This window comes from Eublepharis macularius, chromosome 8 (assembly GCF_028583425.1).
Source record: "Eublepharis macularius isolate TG4126 chromosome 8, MPM_Emac_v1.0, whole genome shotgun sequence".
Classification (NCBI taxonomy): domain Eukaryota; kingdom Metazoa; phylum Chordata; class Lepidosauria; order Squamata; family Eublepharidae; genus Eublepharis; species Eublepharis macularius.
Genome location: NC_072797.1, coordinates 42296980 through 42314250, shown reverse-complemented (window position 1 = coordinate 42314250; position 17271 = coordinate 42296980). Strand labels below are relative to the sequence as shown.

At 41.4% G+C, this 17271-nt stretch overlaps 1 protein-coding gene across 3 annotated transcripts in view; it reads left to right on the top strand.

Moving 5' to 3' along the window:
* Positions 1–17271, top strand: part of ARHGEF28 (Rho guanine nucleotide exchange factor 28) — a 197102-nt gene that overhangs the window by 88576 nt on the left and 91255 nt on the right. For 2 of the 3 annotated variants that reach the window (XM_054986794.1, XM_054986793.1), the window contains exon 1: positions 6707–6964. The exons of the other annotated variant lie outside the window; for it this stretch is intronic. In XM_054986794.1, coding sequence (XP_054842769.1) covers positions 6877–6964 — 88 coding nt within the window. In that variant the 5' untranslated portion in view covers positions 6707–6876. Of the gene's footprint in view, positions 1–6706; positions 6965–17271 lie in introns of those variants that run through there. 3 annotated transcript variants of the gene reach the window in all.

Sequence of the window (17271 nt, the reverse complement as noted above, 5' to 3'; positions counted from 1 at the left end):
ACTAGGGAAAGGCAGGTGACAATCTCACAATGGGCATGCTTCTGTTGGGACAGACAAAAGTATTATCAAGAGGTTAGTATTAGAGTGAATGTTTACAATTTTCTGTATTAGTGGTATTATTTTATATCCAGAATGAGAAAAAGGTATGGTAATACTTCAGGTAGTTTGTTGGAAGTATAATCAAACCAACACCCTTTTAATGCATGTGGGGCAGGCTTGTAGCAAAGTGAGTTTATGTCTTAGGAATATTGTTTAAAAGATCAAAGACACAGCAGGGTACAAAATAACTGTTATTATCAGTTATTTGCTGATAATAGAGCCATGTATAATTTGAGCAATGTATTGGAAAAAGAATGTTGTTACCTACAATAGAAGAATAACTGCATAGAATTTGGTAAATTATGTTAATGAGTAAGCTGACCTTTTATGAACATCAGTGGGAAAAACAAATCATGCAGGCAATGTGCGGTTATTTCAGTGGAGACTGTTAAGTCTTGGAATCAAAATTAATCTAATGAAAAGTTTGACAAGAAGTGTTGTTAGTGTAGTATTTTCCATTGTTGAGAGACTTGTTTGTGATACCTGTTTGTTTACAAATATACACACTGTCCACATAGGAACAGGTTGCTAGCTTTGAAGCAGCATCAAGCCTCCCCAAAGCAACTGCACACCTTGGTAGCTCTCCAGAGCTGCTGCTTGCTAGCCAAGTCCTGCTGTGGTTAGATTCAAAGAGACAGTTTCCTTTAGCAACCAGCAGTCAAAAAATATTACTTTTTTTAAAGTAAAATTTAAAAAGAAAAAATAGGAATGACAGTAGAAAGTGCATAGAAATGTATACAAAGCACTACATTTGAGTTAGATTTAAACTACAACAGAAAATATTCAAAATATGTAACAGCACAACTAGATTATATAATAATTCTCTTCCCCTCTCCTTAATTGCTTATACCCAAACTTTTATGTCAGTAATTTTTAATCAGTCATCTCTTCTATATTTTATAATATAATTACCTTAATTTAAGATAAATTAACCTAAATAATCAAATCTTTCCATTTTTCCCAGAATTCTGATATTTGTCTGTTGTGCACATAGAAAGTGAATTTAGCCATTGATGCATATTTGTACATCTTGTCTATCCACTCAGGCATGTCAGGACATGAATCTGTTTTCCATTTTGCTGCCTATAGTACTCTTGCAGCTGTTACCATATACCAGAAAAGGTCTCCCTGTTCTTTTGCAACATTAATTGGATCTCTTCATGTATCTTTATCCAATATCTTCGTGCTTCCTTGCATGTCCACCACACGTAATAAAATGTTGCATCTGTACATTGACATTTCCAACATGGTCCACTATAGTCCTTACTAATTCTCGCAGTATCTTTGGGTGTAATATACCAATTCTCTCTTAACAATCAGCAATCTGTACATTTAATATCTTTGGTCCATAGATTTTCCCATTGATTCATGGAGATAGTTTCTCCAAAATTTTCATCTATTTTAATGTACAGTTTTTAACTTGTTCCATTTCTGTGAGGTGTTGCAGTAAAATTTTATAATTTTTTCCTAGTAAATGCTTCAAGTCACTGCTTATTAGTAATTCAATTTCTGTTTTTCTCTTAATCTGCCACCTTCTTTGAGAGCTTGTTCTTTGAGTTTAGATACTATTTGATGATACATCAACCGTGGAATATTTTCCCCTTGAGCTTGAATTTCTTGCTTATCTGTCATAAATTCATAGCTAAACTGACCAATTCTATTTCTAGTGATGGCATCACAGTAAACATTTATTGGCGACATCAGTAGCGAAATTGGTGGGCTCAATCTATTTCTGCATTGAACCCATATTTTAAGTAGTCCATCTTTTAGTATATGAATAGTCTTGCTTTTGAATGGATTTTAATGATTTTTTAAGCCATAAAAAGTTATGAATACCTTCTTTAGCATCAGTTGTCTCCAATTTAATGTGTCTTCTACTTGGATTTATAATCCAGTTGGCTATCCAAACCAATGCCGCTGCCTGGCGGTATAATTTAATATCTGGTACTGCCAATCCTCCTTGTTTTTTTCATCCTGTAATATTTAAATCTTATTCTTGGTTCTTCCCTTTCCATATACAATCATTTATATGGAAAGGGAATTCTTTATTGAATGGGGATTATAAGATATTTACAACAATAATGGCAGAAAGATTAAGAAGATGTATCTCAGATGTCATTTATAAAGACCAAACAGGATTTGTTCCGAAAAGATACCTGAAAGATAACATTGGATATCTCCTCAATGCAATTGAATATTCAAGAAGGAAGGGGGAAGAAACTGCATTTATGTTTCTGGATGCTGAAAAAGCATTTGATAATGTGTCTTGAAAATTTCTTATGAAAGCACTTCAAGGAATGAAATGTGGGACTGAGTTTTTGCATTTTATGCAAAGTATCTATAATAACTAGCAAGCCACAATCCTAGTTAATAGTTTGTTTACAGAGAAAATTGAAATAACAAAAAGAACAAGACTGGTGCCCAATATCACCATTACTGTTTATTATTGCTTTGGAAATTTTGGTGGTGAGAATCAGGAAAGACCGTAGAATTGATAGAATAAAGGAGGGGAAAGAGATATATAAAATGAAAAGCTATGCTGATCATGTGCTTATATCAGTGACAAATGCAAGCAATTCTCTGATCTATGTAATAGAACAAATATTAAAATTTGAACAGAATTCTGGATATAAATTGAATAAAAAGAAAACAAATATAATAGTGCTCTTGGCAACAACAGAAGAACAAGAAAAGTAAGGGACTATGCTATTACTACAAAGCCTGTAAAATACTTAGGAATAAATGTATTGGCATAAAATGAGACCCTATATAAGGACAATTATCAAAAAATGTGGACAAGCATTACTGAAGACTTGAATTGAAAAACTGAATATTTCATGGCTAGGAAGAATTTCTGCTGTTAAAATGAATATATTACCAAAATTGAACTTTTTGTTTCAAATGGTGCCAATTTACATAGAACAAAAGATTTTAAATAAGTGGTCAAAAGCTATTACTGAGATCTCTATGCCCACCATGCTGTACAAAACCAAGATGGGGTGGGTGGGTGCAATCTTATACAACCAGTAGTCATGATTTGTGTGTAGTTTATTATTGTCTCTTTATTGATATTGAGCTATTATGATTTTATTGTGCTTTATTTTATTTACTATATCCTGCCTTTCTGTCCAGTCAAAGTGACCAAAGCAGCTAAAAATTTAAAAAGCATAATAAAAATACGTCATAAAACCAATTAAAAACAGAACTAAAATACATATATAAAACAAAATATAGCAAATTAAAACATAAAGCTGGAAGCAGGGGTTATTTAATGAATCCCAAACAAAACAAAAATGTATTTATCTGCTGGCAGAAGATAGTGATAGAAGGGGACAGATGAATATCCCTGGGGAGGTAGTTCCATCATTTTAGTGCCCCATTCTTAAATATGATTTTATTGAATTTTATTGTTGGCTTATCTGATGGTTCTTGTTGATTTTATGATGATTTATTTTGTGTTTTTATTTATGATATATGGGCAGCACAGTCCTGAGGTCCACAGTGCTGCTGGAACACGTGCCCATGTACCCGCAACATAGCTTGTCTGCTCCCTAAGAACTACACCCACTTTCACTGGTGAAGAACCCCCCGGATCATTGTTGCCCCCCTAGCTGTCAAAGCCATTTGCCTGGTGCCTCAGACCCCAACAGCACTGAGGGGGACTGATGGCCCTCCCCCCTGCACACGGGTGGAACACTGCATCCCACTCCGTTTGCCACGCTGCCATGTGAGTGGAGGCCAGGCGGGACCCTGCTCCATTTGGGGGCCAAGCCACTCAACAAGGGAAAGGTACCTGGTAGATTCTTGGGGCAGTGGCTTCCCTGGCAGCCCAGGAATAGGGACCATCCCCGAGAATGTGCCATGGAGCTGCTCCTGGGGGGAGGAGGAGCTACTGTCAGCTGTGGGTGAGCAATGAGGTAGGGAGGGTCTAGTTATTTGACACAATATTTATTGAACTGCCAAGAGCAAAGAGGATGTCTAGTCACATGTTGTCAACTTCCTTCGACTGGGTCGGGAGCTGTGCCTGATTACGCAGCAGTCAGAGCCACAAGGGCCATTCCTCATGTTGCCTTCTCAGGAGCAGAATCCAATTGTGGGCTGCCCAGGAATGGCTTTGTGGGCAGGGCTCAGATGGTACCCAGAAAGGATCACTGGGGGCTGAAACAGCCATGCGCCCTGGCATCCCTGATGGGTCCCAACCTGCCTGAAAGGAAAACAGAGACATGTGTGCTGAGGGGCTGGGCCTTGTGTAGGCCAGGGCCAGGTCTGCCATCTCCTGGGAGGATGTCTGTGGCTGGAGGCGGCAGCTGCATCCTTGTCTGCATCTGGATATTCCGCTGCTGAGTAGATACTTGGAGCTCTGATCCTGTGAGGGAGACAGTCATGGGGCTGCACACCTGCCGTTACAAGGGAGTTATGAGAGCAAGTACCCAGTCACCCTGCCCTGCAGCCACAGTCTCTCCTCTGCTTTGGGAGGAGCCTGACCAAGAAGTCTGAATAGAGCCCTAACATGGGCTGCTGGAAGCCTCCCCCTGAAACACCTATGTTGAGCATGGCTTCCTGGGCAAGAATGGGCCATGTCTCTGTGGTAGGCATGTGCCATGCTAGCTCATGGGCAGGGGCCATGCCCCCCCCCCCGGTGATCCACAACCTTAGAGGCCAGTGGGAGAAAGGGGAGGCTAGTATGAACAAGCAAGGTGGGGCAGCCACCTCCCCTGTTCCTTCTTACCTGTCAGTGCACCCTCATCCCTTCCTGGTCCAGGACTCAGGAGACAGGTAACCTGCAAGGGAGCTTGGGTAGTAGTTGTTAGTCAGACATTCTCGATGTCACTCTCCTCCCCCATGTGAGTGTGTAGCGTGCCTTGAATTTCACCAAGTTCCGCCAACTAACTTATGCCCCACCCCCGGCCTGCTGGCACAGGGACTTATGCCATGATTACACCAGTGGCCAGTCACTATGGCTGGGCACTGACAGGAGACCCTGCGGCCATGTATGTGCAGTGCATGGACTGGCCCACCCTCTCCATGGATCAGCAATGTTTTTTAACCTTTAGTCCATTACATATATTTACCTTTTTAAGGGCTTAGGGGAGAAATCTGAGATTTTATACTCAGGGTGGCATAAGCAGTATAAAATAACTCTTCTCTCACTAGAGAGTGTCAGAAGATGTTGTGGGGGGGGGGGAGAGCGACTACTTAACTTGCATTCCCATTTGCTATGAAATGTTCTGAATGCCCCCCAAGATGTGTAGACTGCGTTTTGGAGTCCATATGACTCCAGTTAAGAATCACTGCCCTATATTGCTATTTATCTGAATAGCACAAAATAGGGAAGAGTTTTAGAAATAGACCTCTTTGGTTCTTGCACAATAAACAGAGAACCAATTGGGACAGTAAAGGTGCAATTAAGGCATTTATTTTGAGCCTGCAAAATAGGATTAGTGCAAATGTATCCAGTCATAACAAAATTCCAACTTTTGAATTGTATCTAAATTATTTTATTCCAGCAAATGTGTCATTCATCTGTCTCAAACAATGTGAGATGGGGGGGGGGAATCATTTCATTTGTTACGCAAAAGTGGCCCACTGATTGGAAAATAATAGATGTGGAACAGAGGAATGTTAACAAGCTCTGACGTCGTCATCTTCCCAAACTGGCCTTTATGCATATCCCCATATCCACACCGCCTTCCCTATTATGAAGAGTGCAAAAATTCATACTGGGCGGGGGGCTGACTTTCAATGGCGTTTGCTTAAGAAACAGCAGTTGTGTTTAATTTTGCTTTGGCTTTTGTGTAGCCATGTTCGATCCTTTAAAAAAAACATCCAAAGTTTGTGTAGTGTAACGATGGGGGAGGGATAATGAGTTTCTGCTGAATACTAATTGCTGACAAGTTGTTCAGGGAGACTGTGTAAGAATGGGAGACTTGTTGTACATTAGTCACTAGCTCCTTTGTGTATTGCGTGGGGGGCAGGCTCACTCTGTCAAGATGCCAGCCTTACAAAAATCCTTATGGTTCAGTGTCAGTCTCAGAGGCTGCCTGAGCCAAAAACAATAGTTTTCAGGGAATGCATTTTGAAGAGGAGAACATCTTATGCGGCTTATCCATCTTTATAATGAAGGGGTGTGCGTACGTGTGCGCACTCTTTTCATTGTGGAAGGATAAGAGCTGGGTTATTGAGCTGGCAGCTGCTTCATTGACGAAACATTCAGGTTTGCCAATGCTGTAAATTCTGGAGGAAATTCTGGTCTTTAGAAATGTAATTGAACGTTTTCAGGTTCTCTTTTCAGAGTTTCTTGGTTCTCTCTGAAGTTCAAAATCATTTTACATATTTCGAGGCATGAACAGATTAACCTTTACAAAAGAAAAGTCTTGCCTCAGTTTACTATATCCTTTTGAAATGAAAAAGTCCTCCTTTTCTAACAAGTCAGATTATTCTTCATTTACATTGAAAATGGAAAGGTGAGTTAATGATTCATTGGCACACAGTGACCTTTCCAATAACGGCGGACCAGGATGCAGCAGTTCTGCTCTTGGGTGTTCATCATATTTTAACTTGCTGGAGTCTGCCTTAATATTTGCAGCCTGGTTTGCCACATGCCCTGATGCTTGCAGAGAACAGGCTTGTTCTGCCTCTCCCTCTCCTGCGTTTAGTGGGCAATTTGATCCGGCCTTGTTCATTTTTTTTGTTTTCTAGCACTTGACTTGCTGCTGGAAACAACAACAGCACTGCTCTGGAGAGCTGCTGTCTGCCCCCATTTGTTTAGCACAGACAATGGACTCAGACTCTGATTTGCCTTTTAATTACTCTTGGCCTTCCTTGCCTAAAATGAAGATTCGAAAAAGGACATCCAAACCAAAAGGTAGACAAAAAACTTCCCTGCTTTATGTTATTTCTAAGTCTTCTGTTTGTTTGTTCCGTTGTTGGTCATATTCAGGTTGAGATAAATAGGTTTGTATCCCTCCCCCTCATTATTTAAACCTTTTGTGTGTCCCGTGTACCAAATGGTTTGGGAAAACAAAGTAGTTTTACCCCTATGAGTGTATGGGTGCTTTTCGTTTCATTTTTAAAGGGACAACTTCTGATAGTTGTTGAACCAAGTGCATTTAGTAAGAAGTGTGACTCCTCATGGTTTCGCCATAACAGCTTTGAAAGCTTATGCTGGATATTATGCAGAAAAATTATAGGCATCAGGTAGACTGATCTGTTGAAAGTGATGCGACTTTTAAAATGGGGGAGCATATGAGCAATGCGCAGGAGGCATTGGAGGTGGAGGAAGTCTGCCTCATTTGCAGCACAACGGATGACAAGATGAATTGATTTAACCAAACACTTGCTTTCTTATTGTGAAAAAGAGCTTCATTACTGGGGAATGCAGATTATTGTTGTAATAACAGCTTTACGATTCTATGTGAAGAAGATACATCTGAAGTATATAAACGTAATGGTTTCGATTAGGGGAATATCTCAGTGGGAGGTTACCTTTTATAATGGTAAATTGAGAACACAGAAATGTATAAAATATCCCCAAATACCGCAGTGTAGTCATCACGAATATTAACAGTCACACTATGACTGCATTCAGACATCATGAATAAATGAGAATGACCAAGGATGGGCATTGGGCACACATGCTCCCTCTCTCTCTTCCTGTAACCCTGCACCAACACATAAACACATGAAAATGCCTTATAATGAGTCAGACCACTGGCCTATCAATGTCAATGTCTTCTCTGAGCAGCAGCGTGTCTCCAGGGTCTCTGGAACACCTCTTTCCTTTCACTTACATTGATGACTGCCTGGTTTAGAACCAGCCATACTGTGTTGGGTTGTTAAAATTGGGTAGTTTAATAACTTGTAGTTTGTATCTTGCGTGCAAACCAGAATAATATGCCAAGATTGAACTGTGGTGAAGAATCCTGATTTGTAGGCAAGAAACAAACTGCAATTTGTTAAACTGCCTGATTTGGATATAACTGCTTTTCAATTCTAAACTTTCAAAGTTTTGAATCTCAGTGCAGTGTGCATGGGGAGGAGTGGACTTCCTAGCTACATGGTATCATGAAGAAACCATAGTTTGTTCACCATATCTGAATGCTGTTAGTGTGAGTGTCAGCAGCACCTTCTTGTGTTTGTTGATAAAGAAGAGAATTAGAGAGCTGCTTTGTGGCATTCACAAAGTGAAGAAATAGAGGGCTGTTCAGTGACAGCCATAAAATTCATCTGCGGTTGTAAATATTCACATGTGAATGTTAGCATCCACCAGACTTGGGACATTTCCTGCTGCATTCATTGGAGATGTGGTTCTTCAGAGGATGTGGCCAATCATAGAAATTGTACGTTAAAAATTTGCTGGTAAAGCTGAGATAAGAAAACATAAACAGAACTTTATAAATGAGTGCACAAAAGTTTAATACTTGAAGATATCTAGTTAGGGTCATCGAAGCCAATAACTCCCTTTGTCTTGGCCATAAAGGTAAACCAGGGAGCAGTTCATTTGGCCTCTTTGGCCACTGGCACACCCATTTGCATGAAGGAAAAGGAGATAGAAAAACTGGGTTGTCCAGTCCAAATAAAAGGTAGAAAAGAAAAAAAATTGAATTTTTAATAGAGAACAAAAAGTAATGCTACATTTTCGGAGGGGCAGAAGCCACATAGGTGCTTCTGTTGCTTTCAGAATGATGTTGGACATCTGGAACTGTCTGCTGCATGATTGTGTTGGTGCTTATGCAGTAACCGTTCAGAAAAACAGCTGTAAATAACGAATAAAGCACCATAAGGATCCCAGACCCTTAGGACACTGGGCAGCTGCTCCCATGTCTTCAAGGAGGAACACACAAGATGAGGAAGGGCAGAAGCTGCAAATCATTGGGCAAGAAATCAGGAACTGCAGGAAACTTGCTCTTCTCTCCTTCAACATGGGGCCAGCCAGTAGACAACTTCAACTTTCAGTTATCCTCACTGATGAGTAAACCTCCCCATTTGGAGTCACAGTATGGATGCTGATTATGATTAAACATTAAAAGAAATCTTTTCATGGAGAGTTCTAAGTTGATTTGTAATGTAAAATCAGTGCCAAACTCTACATTAATGCTCTTTGCAGCCACACAACAGCTGCAGGGAATGGCTTCTTTAAAAAAAGGAAAGTCCAAAAAAGAGAGCCCAAATGGCCCTGGAATGCCACCATGGGAGGGGGTAGAAGGAAGGGCTCCTGCCTTCCCTCTCAATCTGTTTTCCTGCATAAAAAACAGCACAGGGAGAGTTACTTCCCTGTTTAAGCTGCTTCACATACACATATTCCACAGCAAAAATGGGGAATTAACTCGCCTTGTGAGTTTTTTCTGGTTGGGAAAAGGTTTTGGGGCAGGTAGGAGCCTTTCTCCTCCCTGCAGCAGCATCCCAAGATCATATGGGCTCTCCAGTTTTTTTAAAGAAGCCATTCCCTGTGCAGCTGGTGTGTGGCTGCAGGGAACACGAGTTGGATTGAGGGAATCCAGACTTGACTAAAAACACGAATGTGTAGTTTGGCTCTTAGCTTCTGTTCTTGCACAGAATCTGTTAATAGTTCAGGTTGCTCTGTTGTCCTAGTCAAGGACAGCAGTTGCATCTTGAACAGTGCTAAGCCAGTTTTCTCCAGAGCATGATTTTTCACTGTGGGAAAATCCAGTGAAGCTCTGGAGGGGAAGATGTGCAAGCCCTGAGTTTGATGGGCTAACTTAATAGTCAACAGCTTATGCAGAGAGTTATAATTTTCTCTTACTTTTTCTTCCTGGCTTTTGTTGTTGTTGCTTCTTCAGAGCATCATTGTGTGTTGGGGGGGGGTGTCTCACCATAAGCTAATAAATTAAAAAAAGTAGTCCGCAGAGGGCTGTCTTGACAAACCTTGTGTTAGAGACATGACAAGCCCAAATACCGCTTTTATGGATATTCCTTCACACCTCCTCCTCCTCCTTCTCTTCACTGCCGAGTGCAGTTAAAAGTTTCTTGATTTGGGAAGCCTTCAGTCAAAATCTGGTTTGCTGTGCTATTGGCTTCTCGATGAAACACAGTTCAGTTTGCCCAGGTGTTTGCATTCAGACAGGGGTCTGTTGTGATGTCTGCAAGACACCATAACAGATAAACCTTTGCATAAGCTATACGTGCAACTTTATTTTTGTGGATTCTTTAGAACAATACTTCTGTTACTGTACTATATAGCAATAGGCTTGCAGTGGCAATTATATAGCATCCCAGAATGCTTAAAGTGTTTTGCATTGTTTCAGTAATCCTTTGGATACTGATCCTGGTTCTCATGTTATAGCTGAACTTCTCTGTGTGTGTAAAAATCTACACATTGCAAGGTTAAAAACAGTTGATAAATGTATGTCATAATGGTTCTCTGGTAGCCTTGTGTGAGTGTGATAATGGAACATACACAAGTGGAAAGTCTCTTTTGAAGATGTGTCTTTAATCCAGTTGTGCAAACAGAGATCTAGATGTCTTTGGCAAGTTATCCAAACTCATAAATTTTATCCAGAATGTTTACTATTGTGGCTGTTTCCCCCTTTTAGTTTCATAGCTTTAATTCTTTGAGTTATATATTAACCTATGTTCAGATTGCTGGAGGCAATTCTGGTAACCTATTTGAAAACTGCTTGCTATTTTCCGCAGGAGTGAATTAGTCATTTTCTTCTCTGGAATCTTTTTTGTTTTGTTTACTACTGAAAACTTATCTTTCTTTCATTGGCCTAAAACAATTATTTTATTTTATTTTATTTTATTTTATTTTATTTTATTTTATTTTATTTTATTTTATTTTATTTTATTTTATTTTATTTTATTTTATTTTATTTTATTTTATTTTATTTCATACATTTTAATGCTTCCTTTCTATTCGATTTTGAGCCCCCACAAGGCAATGAATGATCAAATACATTACAATAAACTTTAAAAATACATATGTACACATATATGTAAAGCAAAACAGCAATTAAAATGTAAACAGGAAGGAGGGGCAGTGTGAGAGAGCCAAACAAAACAGAAAAGTGTTCACCTGCTAGGAGAAGAAAATGTTAGAGGGGGACAGACAGATCTCCCTGGGGAAGAAATTCCATCGTTTGGATGCCATGACCAAGAAGGCCCTTTCTTGGGTTGCCACTCGTCTAGCCTCAGATGACGGGGATGTAGGGCACATGAACATGACTGTAGTGAGTAAATTCATATGGGAGTAGGCACCGGCAGTCCGTAAGGTCTGCAGGTCCCAAAGGATTGCAGGGCTTTAAAGGTCAATACCAGCACCTTGAATTAGACCTGGAAGCAAATTGGGAACCTATGTAGGTGGAACAAGACTGGAATGATATGGTCCTTATGACCCACTGCAGTCAACATTCTGACTGTAGCATTATGTACAAATTCAAATTATGTCTCCATATGGGTGCTATGTAGGGTTGCCAGGTCCCCTTATCCTCCCAGTGGGAGGTGGGGCCCCTGGCATCTACCTGCTCGGGTGCCCATTGCACGCATGTGTGCTCCCGGGCCTGTGTGATGACATCACTTCTGGGAAGTGACATCATTGTGCAGGCTGTGGCTGCCCCGAGAGCGCTCCCGCTCTCCGTGGGGAGGCCCAAATTGGCCTGGATTGGGCCCGAATCAGCCTGGAACGGGCCGCTGCAGAGCATGGGAGTGCTCCTGCGCTCTGCAGCAGCCTGATCTGGCCCAACATGGGCCTGAATTGGCCACTTTCGAGCCTGATCTGGGCCCAAATTGGGTCAGATTGGGCCGCTGCAGAGCACACCACGCCCCCTGGGAGCATGCCCTGGGAGGCGCGTGCCCCGGGAGGCCCATGCCTCCCCCACCAGCCAGGTGAGCAGGAGCAGGGGGTGGAGGGTGGGAGTGGGGGATCCCTCCGCACCAGGCGGGGGAATGGCAACCCTAGTGCTATGCTACTACTTAATTCAGAGTCATCAGTCTAGGTGAACAAATGCCATAATTAATATCGCCACAATGATATATTGTTAAATTTCTTTCTTAAAAAGATAGCCTCTTTGATGTTCATCAGATTATCATGTTTTCCAACTAAAAGTAACAATGTTTAGGAATAATATGAATATAATAGTGTAAGAATTAGTTAGTGTTTATTTTGTAAGGATATTATTATTACTAGAGCATGAAAATCTACATAACTGCTATTACTGAACTTCCCCCAGTGTGACATTGGGTTATCTTACTGAGCCAGTGGGTGCAGTCTAATGTTGCACTCACAAGATCTGAGTTATTAAGCTCCAAATATTTGTTGGGGACTGTGGGATGCAGAAAATTCCTTCTCAACCTTCAATATAATCTTATAGACATGGGCTTGGATTCAGAAAGGTGTTAACGGAAACTCAAACTCGCTTCGGTGGAGTTTCGCTTGTGCAAGCAATAGTGCTAGTTGTGCTGTGGAACACATTCATCCCTTTCCTCAAGTAATTTCACTAAGTACAGTCTTGTGCAAATGAAAATGCAAGTTTAATTCAATGCAGGCTGCCAACACAAATCTTTTTAGTACATTTCTGCTTGTGTAAAGGCTCTAGTGTACATGGAAATCTTCCTCTGGACCCTATATATGAATTATCATGCTGGATCTTACTAAAGTCCATCTAAACCTATATCCTATTTCTGATACTCAGATGCCCCCAGAAGCAATATAAGAAGTGGGAAAAATCTCTTTAAAGTACTGTGGTGTTTTTTTTAACTTTTTTGATTGCAAATATTTATGTTTAATGAGCCAGTAAACAGTCTGAATATATTTTGTGGCTCTTACCATTGACTTCACTGGAATTTAGATAAAGTACAGTCTGTGAATCATTTTTGTGCAAGAGTCATGCTTAAAGGAATTTGTGGAACTGCAGGAATGTGATTTATAACCTGTACATTAGCTGTATGCTTTGTCATTTTTTAAAGTTGCATCAGATCTTTCGGTAGAAATAAATAACTGACACAGTCAATGTGTAATTAATTGTTTTCTTGTCTTGTGAGTCTGGTGAAATTCTTTTCCTTTTATGAAATAGTTATTTTATGCACATAGGAGGAGAGTGAGTTCCTACTTGTAAAAGAGCTGCAGGTGTTTTAGAAAGTCTTAAGATATCGCTGTTGGCTGTTTAGATACCAGAATCCACTGGAAATGAACCAACAGAAAACATAGGTTTCTTGTGATGTTCCAAGTATTTAGTTTCCAAGAATTACTATTTTATTAATAGAAACTTTCAGCTCTATTCTTAAAGAGCTCTGCTGTCAAGCACCTTCCATTTAAGAGAATTTCTATTGTTTCAGTGGTTTGAAGATTGGGCTGCATTCAGATGTCAAATCACTCTGATGTTAAGCTTGAATATGTTATATGTACAATCCAGGGTAGTTTCACAGTTTGTGCATTTGTCTCCTTTCTTGTACAGCATGGAATTATACAATGTGTAACAAGATGGTGGGGAAGAGAAAGGAGCGAGATGCATGCAAGCTTGTGCACATTCAGGCTTAATAACTGGTTTCATGTAGTGTCTAAATGCAGCCTCAGAGTTTTAGTGGTCATGGGACTTCAGTGTACTTCCTTTGGATTGCTCTTGTTATTCCTTATCTATAGTAAATATTTTTCCTACTTCACCTAACATGTTCTTGTGCAACCCCCCTCCCTTTATAAGTAAAGCCTCTAAAATTGTTTAATATGAACACTGGAGATGAGTGTATAATATGTAAGTAAATGTCTCACAATTTTTGCAAAATCTGTGTTATTTATATACATTTTAGTAAATACATGCATTATAGAAGAAGATCGTGCTGTGATCTAATGCTCAGTCTTCAGTTTTTTATTCCGGGCCCCACCGTATATGTCAACTGACTTGGCTGCTTCATTATTTCATCTTAGAAGACAGTACCCAAAAATTGTAGGTCAGAATCATGGGCAACCCTTTACCAATTGCCAATGGTGCAGTGGCCAGGAAGAAATGCCGTACAGGCTGCCTGCATTGTTCACTCTGGTAGTGGAGGAGAAATCATCTGTGTGATCAGTTATATTAACTGCCAAACTGGAATTAACATAATGTCAGCTAACATAATGAATGCCAGACTGGAGAAGGGTTTGGGGGATTAACTATATGACATCACACGCTGTCTGCTTTCTGGGTTTCCCCCCTGTTTTGATTCAATCTTTCCCAAACTGAGTTGGATATGTTCTTTTATGAAAGATTGCTGTCAGAGAGACTGAGAAATGTGAGTGACCCAGGTTCAAACCCCACTCTGCCATGGGCCAGTTACTGTCTCTCATGCAAATCTACTTCACAAGGTTGTTGTAAGGATAAAATGAATGAGGGGAGAACTCCATTGTAAACCATCTTGGGTCCCCATCAGGGAGAAAAGCAGTCTGTAAATATCAAAAGCAGGTGGGAATGTGCCCAGTGTAGGTGGATATGTTAGTGCTGGAAGTAGGAGTAGGGTTGCCAGCCTCCAGGTAGTGGCTGGAGATCTCCTGGAATTACAACTAGTCTCCAGGCCACAGAGATCAGTTCACCTGGAGAAAATGGCTACTTTGGGGGTGGACTCTGTGGAATTATGCTATGCCAAGGTCCTTTCCCTCCCCAAACCCCACTTTCTCCAGGTTTCATCCCTCAGATCTCCAGGAATTTCCCAACTTGGAGCTGGCAACCCTAAGTAGGAGTGAATTTGATGTCCAGCTGGTGTGCAAGAGCGGAACTGGCCGTGGCTGCTTTGGGGCCATGCCAACCCATCAGTTGGATGGCAGAGGTAGGCTTGCCAGTGTCAAGTTGTCAGGCTGGTTGGCAGGCCCTTTTTCAGACCTGATGAAGGAAAGGCCTGAGAAAACATTGATTGGCACAGTGAGGGCAGGGGAGCTATGGGGAGATGCTAGCCCCTATTGGAGGGGGCAAGTTAAGGCAGCTTGGGGAAGCAGGAGAAGGGCTGAAGTAAGCTCAGCTATAGAAGTGCTTTGGGAACGGCAGTTAGAAGGTTAACAGGGAATGAGAAAGAGAGAGGCACTCCCAGGCAGACTGGATCAGAAGACAGCAGTTTTTGCCCAACCTAGAGTGCAAGAGATGCTGAAGCAGGCAGCAGAGCTCCAAGGAGGGCAAAGACAAAAGGGAGCAGTGCTGAAGGCATGCAGGGAGGAGACTAATGTAGAGGCAGGTCAATCTTGGTACTGCTAACCATGGAGCTATCTCTTAATAAAAGAGAATCTGAGATTGACAGCCTGATGAGGACTGAGCAGGCTCACTGTTTACCAGGACTCATAGACTTTGCGGGTGGTTGAGAAAGTGTTAAAGAAAAACAGAAATGAAGCAAAAGGTGCAGGGGAAATTAAGCAGATTTGGGAGGGGGAGTTAGGACTGGGTGATGTATTGAATGACGTGAACATTCCCTAAATCTAATCCTTGCCTCATTCAGAGTTGATAAACTTGGAAGGGATTCTGACCATTGAGAAGCTACGAGAGCATTAGCTTCTGCTGCTTTCACAAGGAAAGTCATTTTTAAAAGAACAAAAAAAGAATTTATTCCAAGTCCATGTTTATGTATGTTGCATTTCTCATTGCCTAGACTGATAAATAAAATCTGATACATTGGTATAAACTAATCCCAGTGCAATAAACACAACAATTATTTCAAAAATATTATGCTTTTAAAGTATAAAACCACTAGCAACAACAGTTACCATCATTAGCCTTCGTGTTATATTAGTCACAATGGAGTTAATAAGTGATCATGTATTAAGAACTGCAATAAATCAATATCGGCGCCAACGGTGAGATGCTGGGAATTAAGGCTGTGCAAGTTTCCTTCTGGAACTGACTTCATGGGTAATTATTAATAAAATGCTAAAATGCCAAACCCACAAGTCATCAGCTCTTCTAGTTCATATCACACACACGTACATCTCAGCATCATACACTTTTGAATAGTCCAGAAATAAACCTGGCTTAGAAATTCAAATACTGTCATCCCATTAAGGGCATTAAGTGTGTGTGTGTGTTTTTTTATTGCATGTGATGAATCAATCAAGTTTCTGTGTAGAGCTGTGGACTGGGAGGAAAAAATAGCTGTGAAAAAGGGCCCTGTTCCCAAAAAGGAGAGAGGGAGAGAGAACTGCATCTCTCCCATTATTCCCTATGAGGGACTTTGCGGGGGTGGGGCTGGAGTGGCTGTTTTTCAGCCAGATGATACTAAAATTTCAGGGGAACAAGCCTCTTAGTAACAACCTGAAGCAGTGATATTCATGTATATTTTTGGCTTGGGAATTCCAGAATGCACTCCCCTAGAGCTGATCAGTATACGGAATAGTTGCATGTAACCCTGTCAGAGGAAGCCCTTTTTAAATCCCATTGATCTCAATGAGAATTCACCATGTATTTAATTTTCTCCTGTTGGAAACATTGGGCAGATCATGCCTTTTACTTTTAGTGTAACCAGATCTATTGTTCGTACTGTGATGGAGGACAGGTCTTTGGGATACTTGTGTAGAAAGCAGGCTTTTTTAATATTCTGATTATTGAATAACAACAAAAAACATACTTTCCCATAGGGGGGGGGGGCTGCCATAACTGCCTCTGACCAGCCCTCTCACCAAGCCAAGGACTTTGACCTGGAGAGCTCAGAGGAAGAGCCTGAGGAGCCAAGGCCAGGAATCCAGTGGGCTCAGGGAGGGCTGCAGAGGCACCTGCTGACCATGCTCCAGCAGCACCAGAGGCCCCCCTGCCAGAGTCTGCAAGTAAGCCTCCCGGCAGGCCCCTGAAATAATCACTACGCCTCTTCCAGGCAGGACACAAATCCCAGCCTACAGCCCACCGGCACCCTCTTCCACTCTGCAGGAATGGTGGCGGCATAGGACCTCGCCTGAGGCATCACAGAGAAGGCAAAGTACCAGACTGGCTATGTGCTACCTCCTTGGAGGTCCAGAGCAGAGTGCTGGGAGTAGTACTTCTTTGCAGGATCCTGGCCAGAGCACAGTGCAGCCTCCAGAGCTTCAACACCTGCCAGCAGATGCAACTGAGCCAGATTACCCCTCAGCCTCCTTAGGCTGAGACTTAGGAAGGCTGCTTTGCTGGAACAACTGGTCCACCAGGCACAAGGCCTGTGCTCTAAGCTCCAGCTGTCTAGCTCTCAGCATAGGCCAACTGCTGCTCTGCACTCTTAAGTTGGTGGCTCTACTCC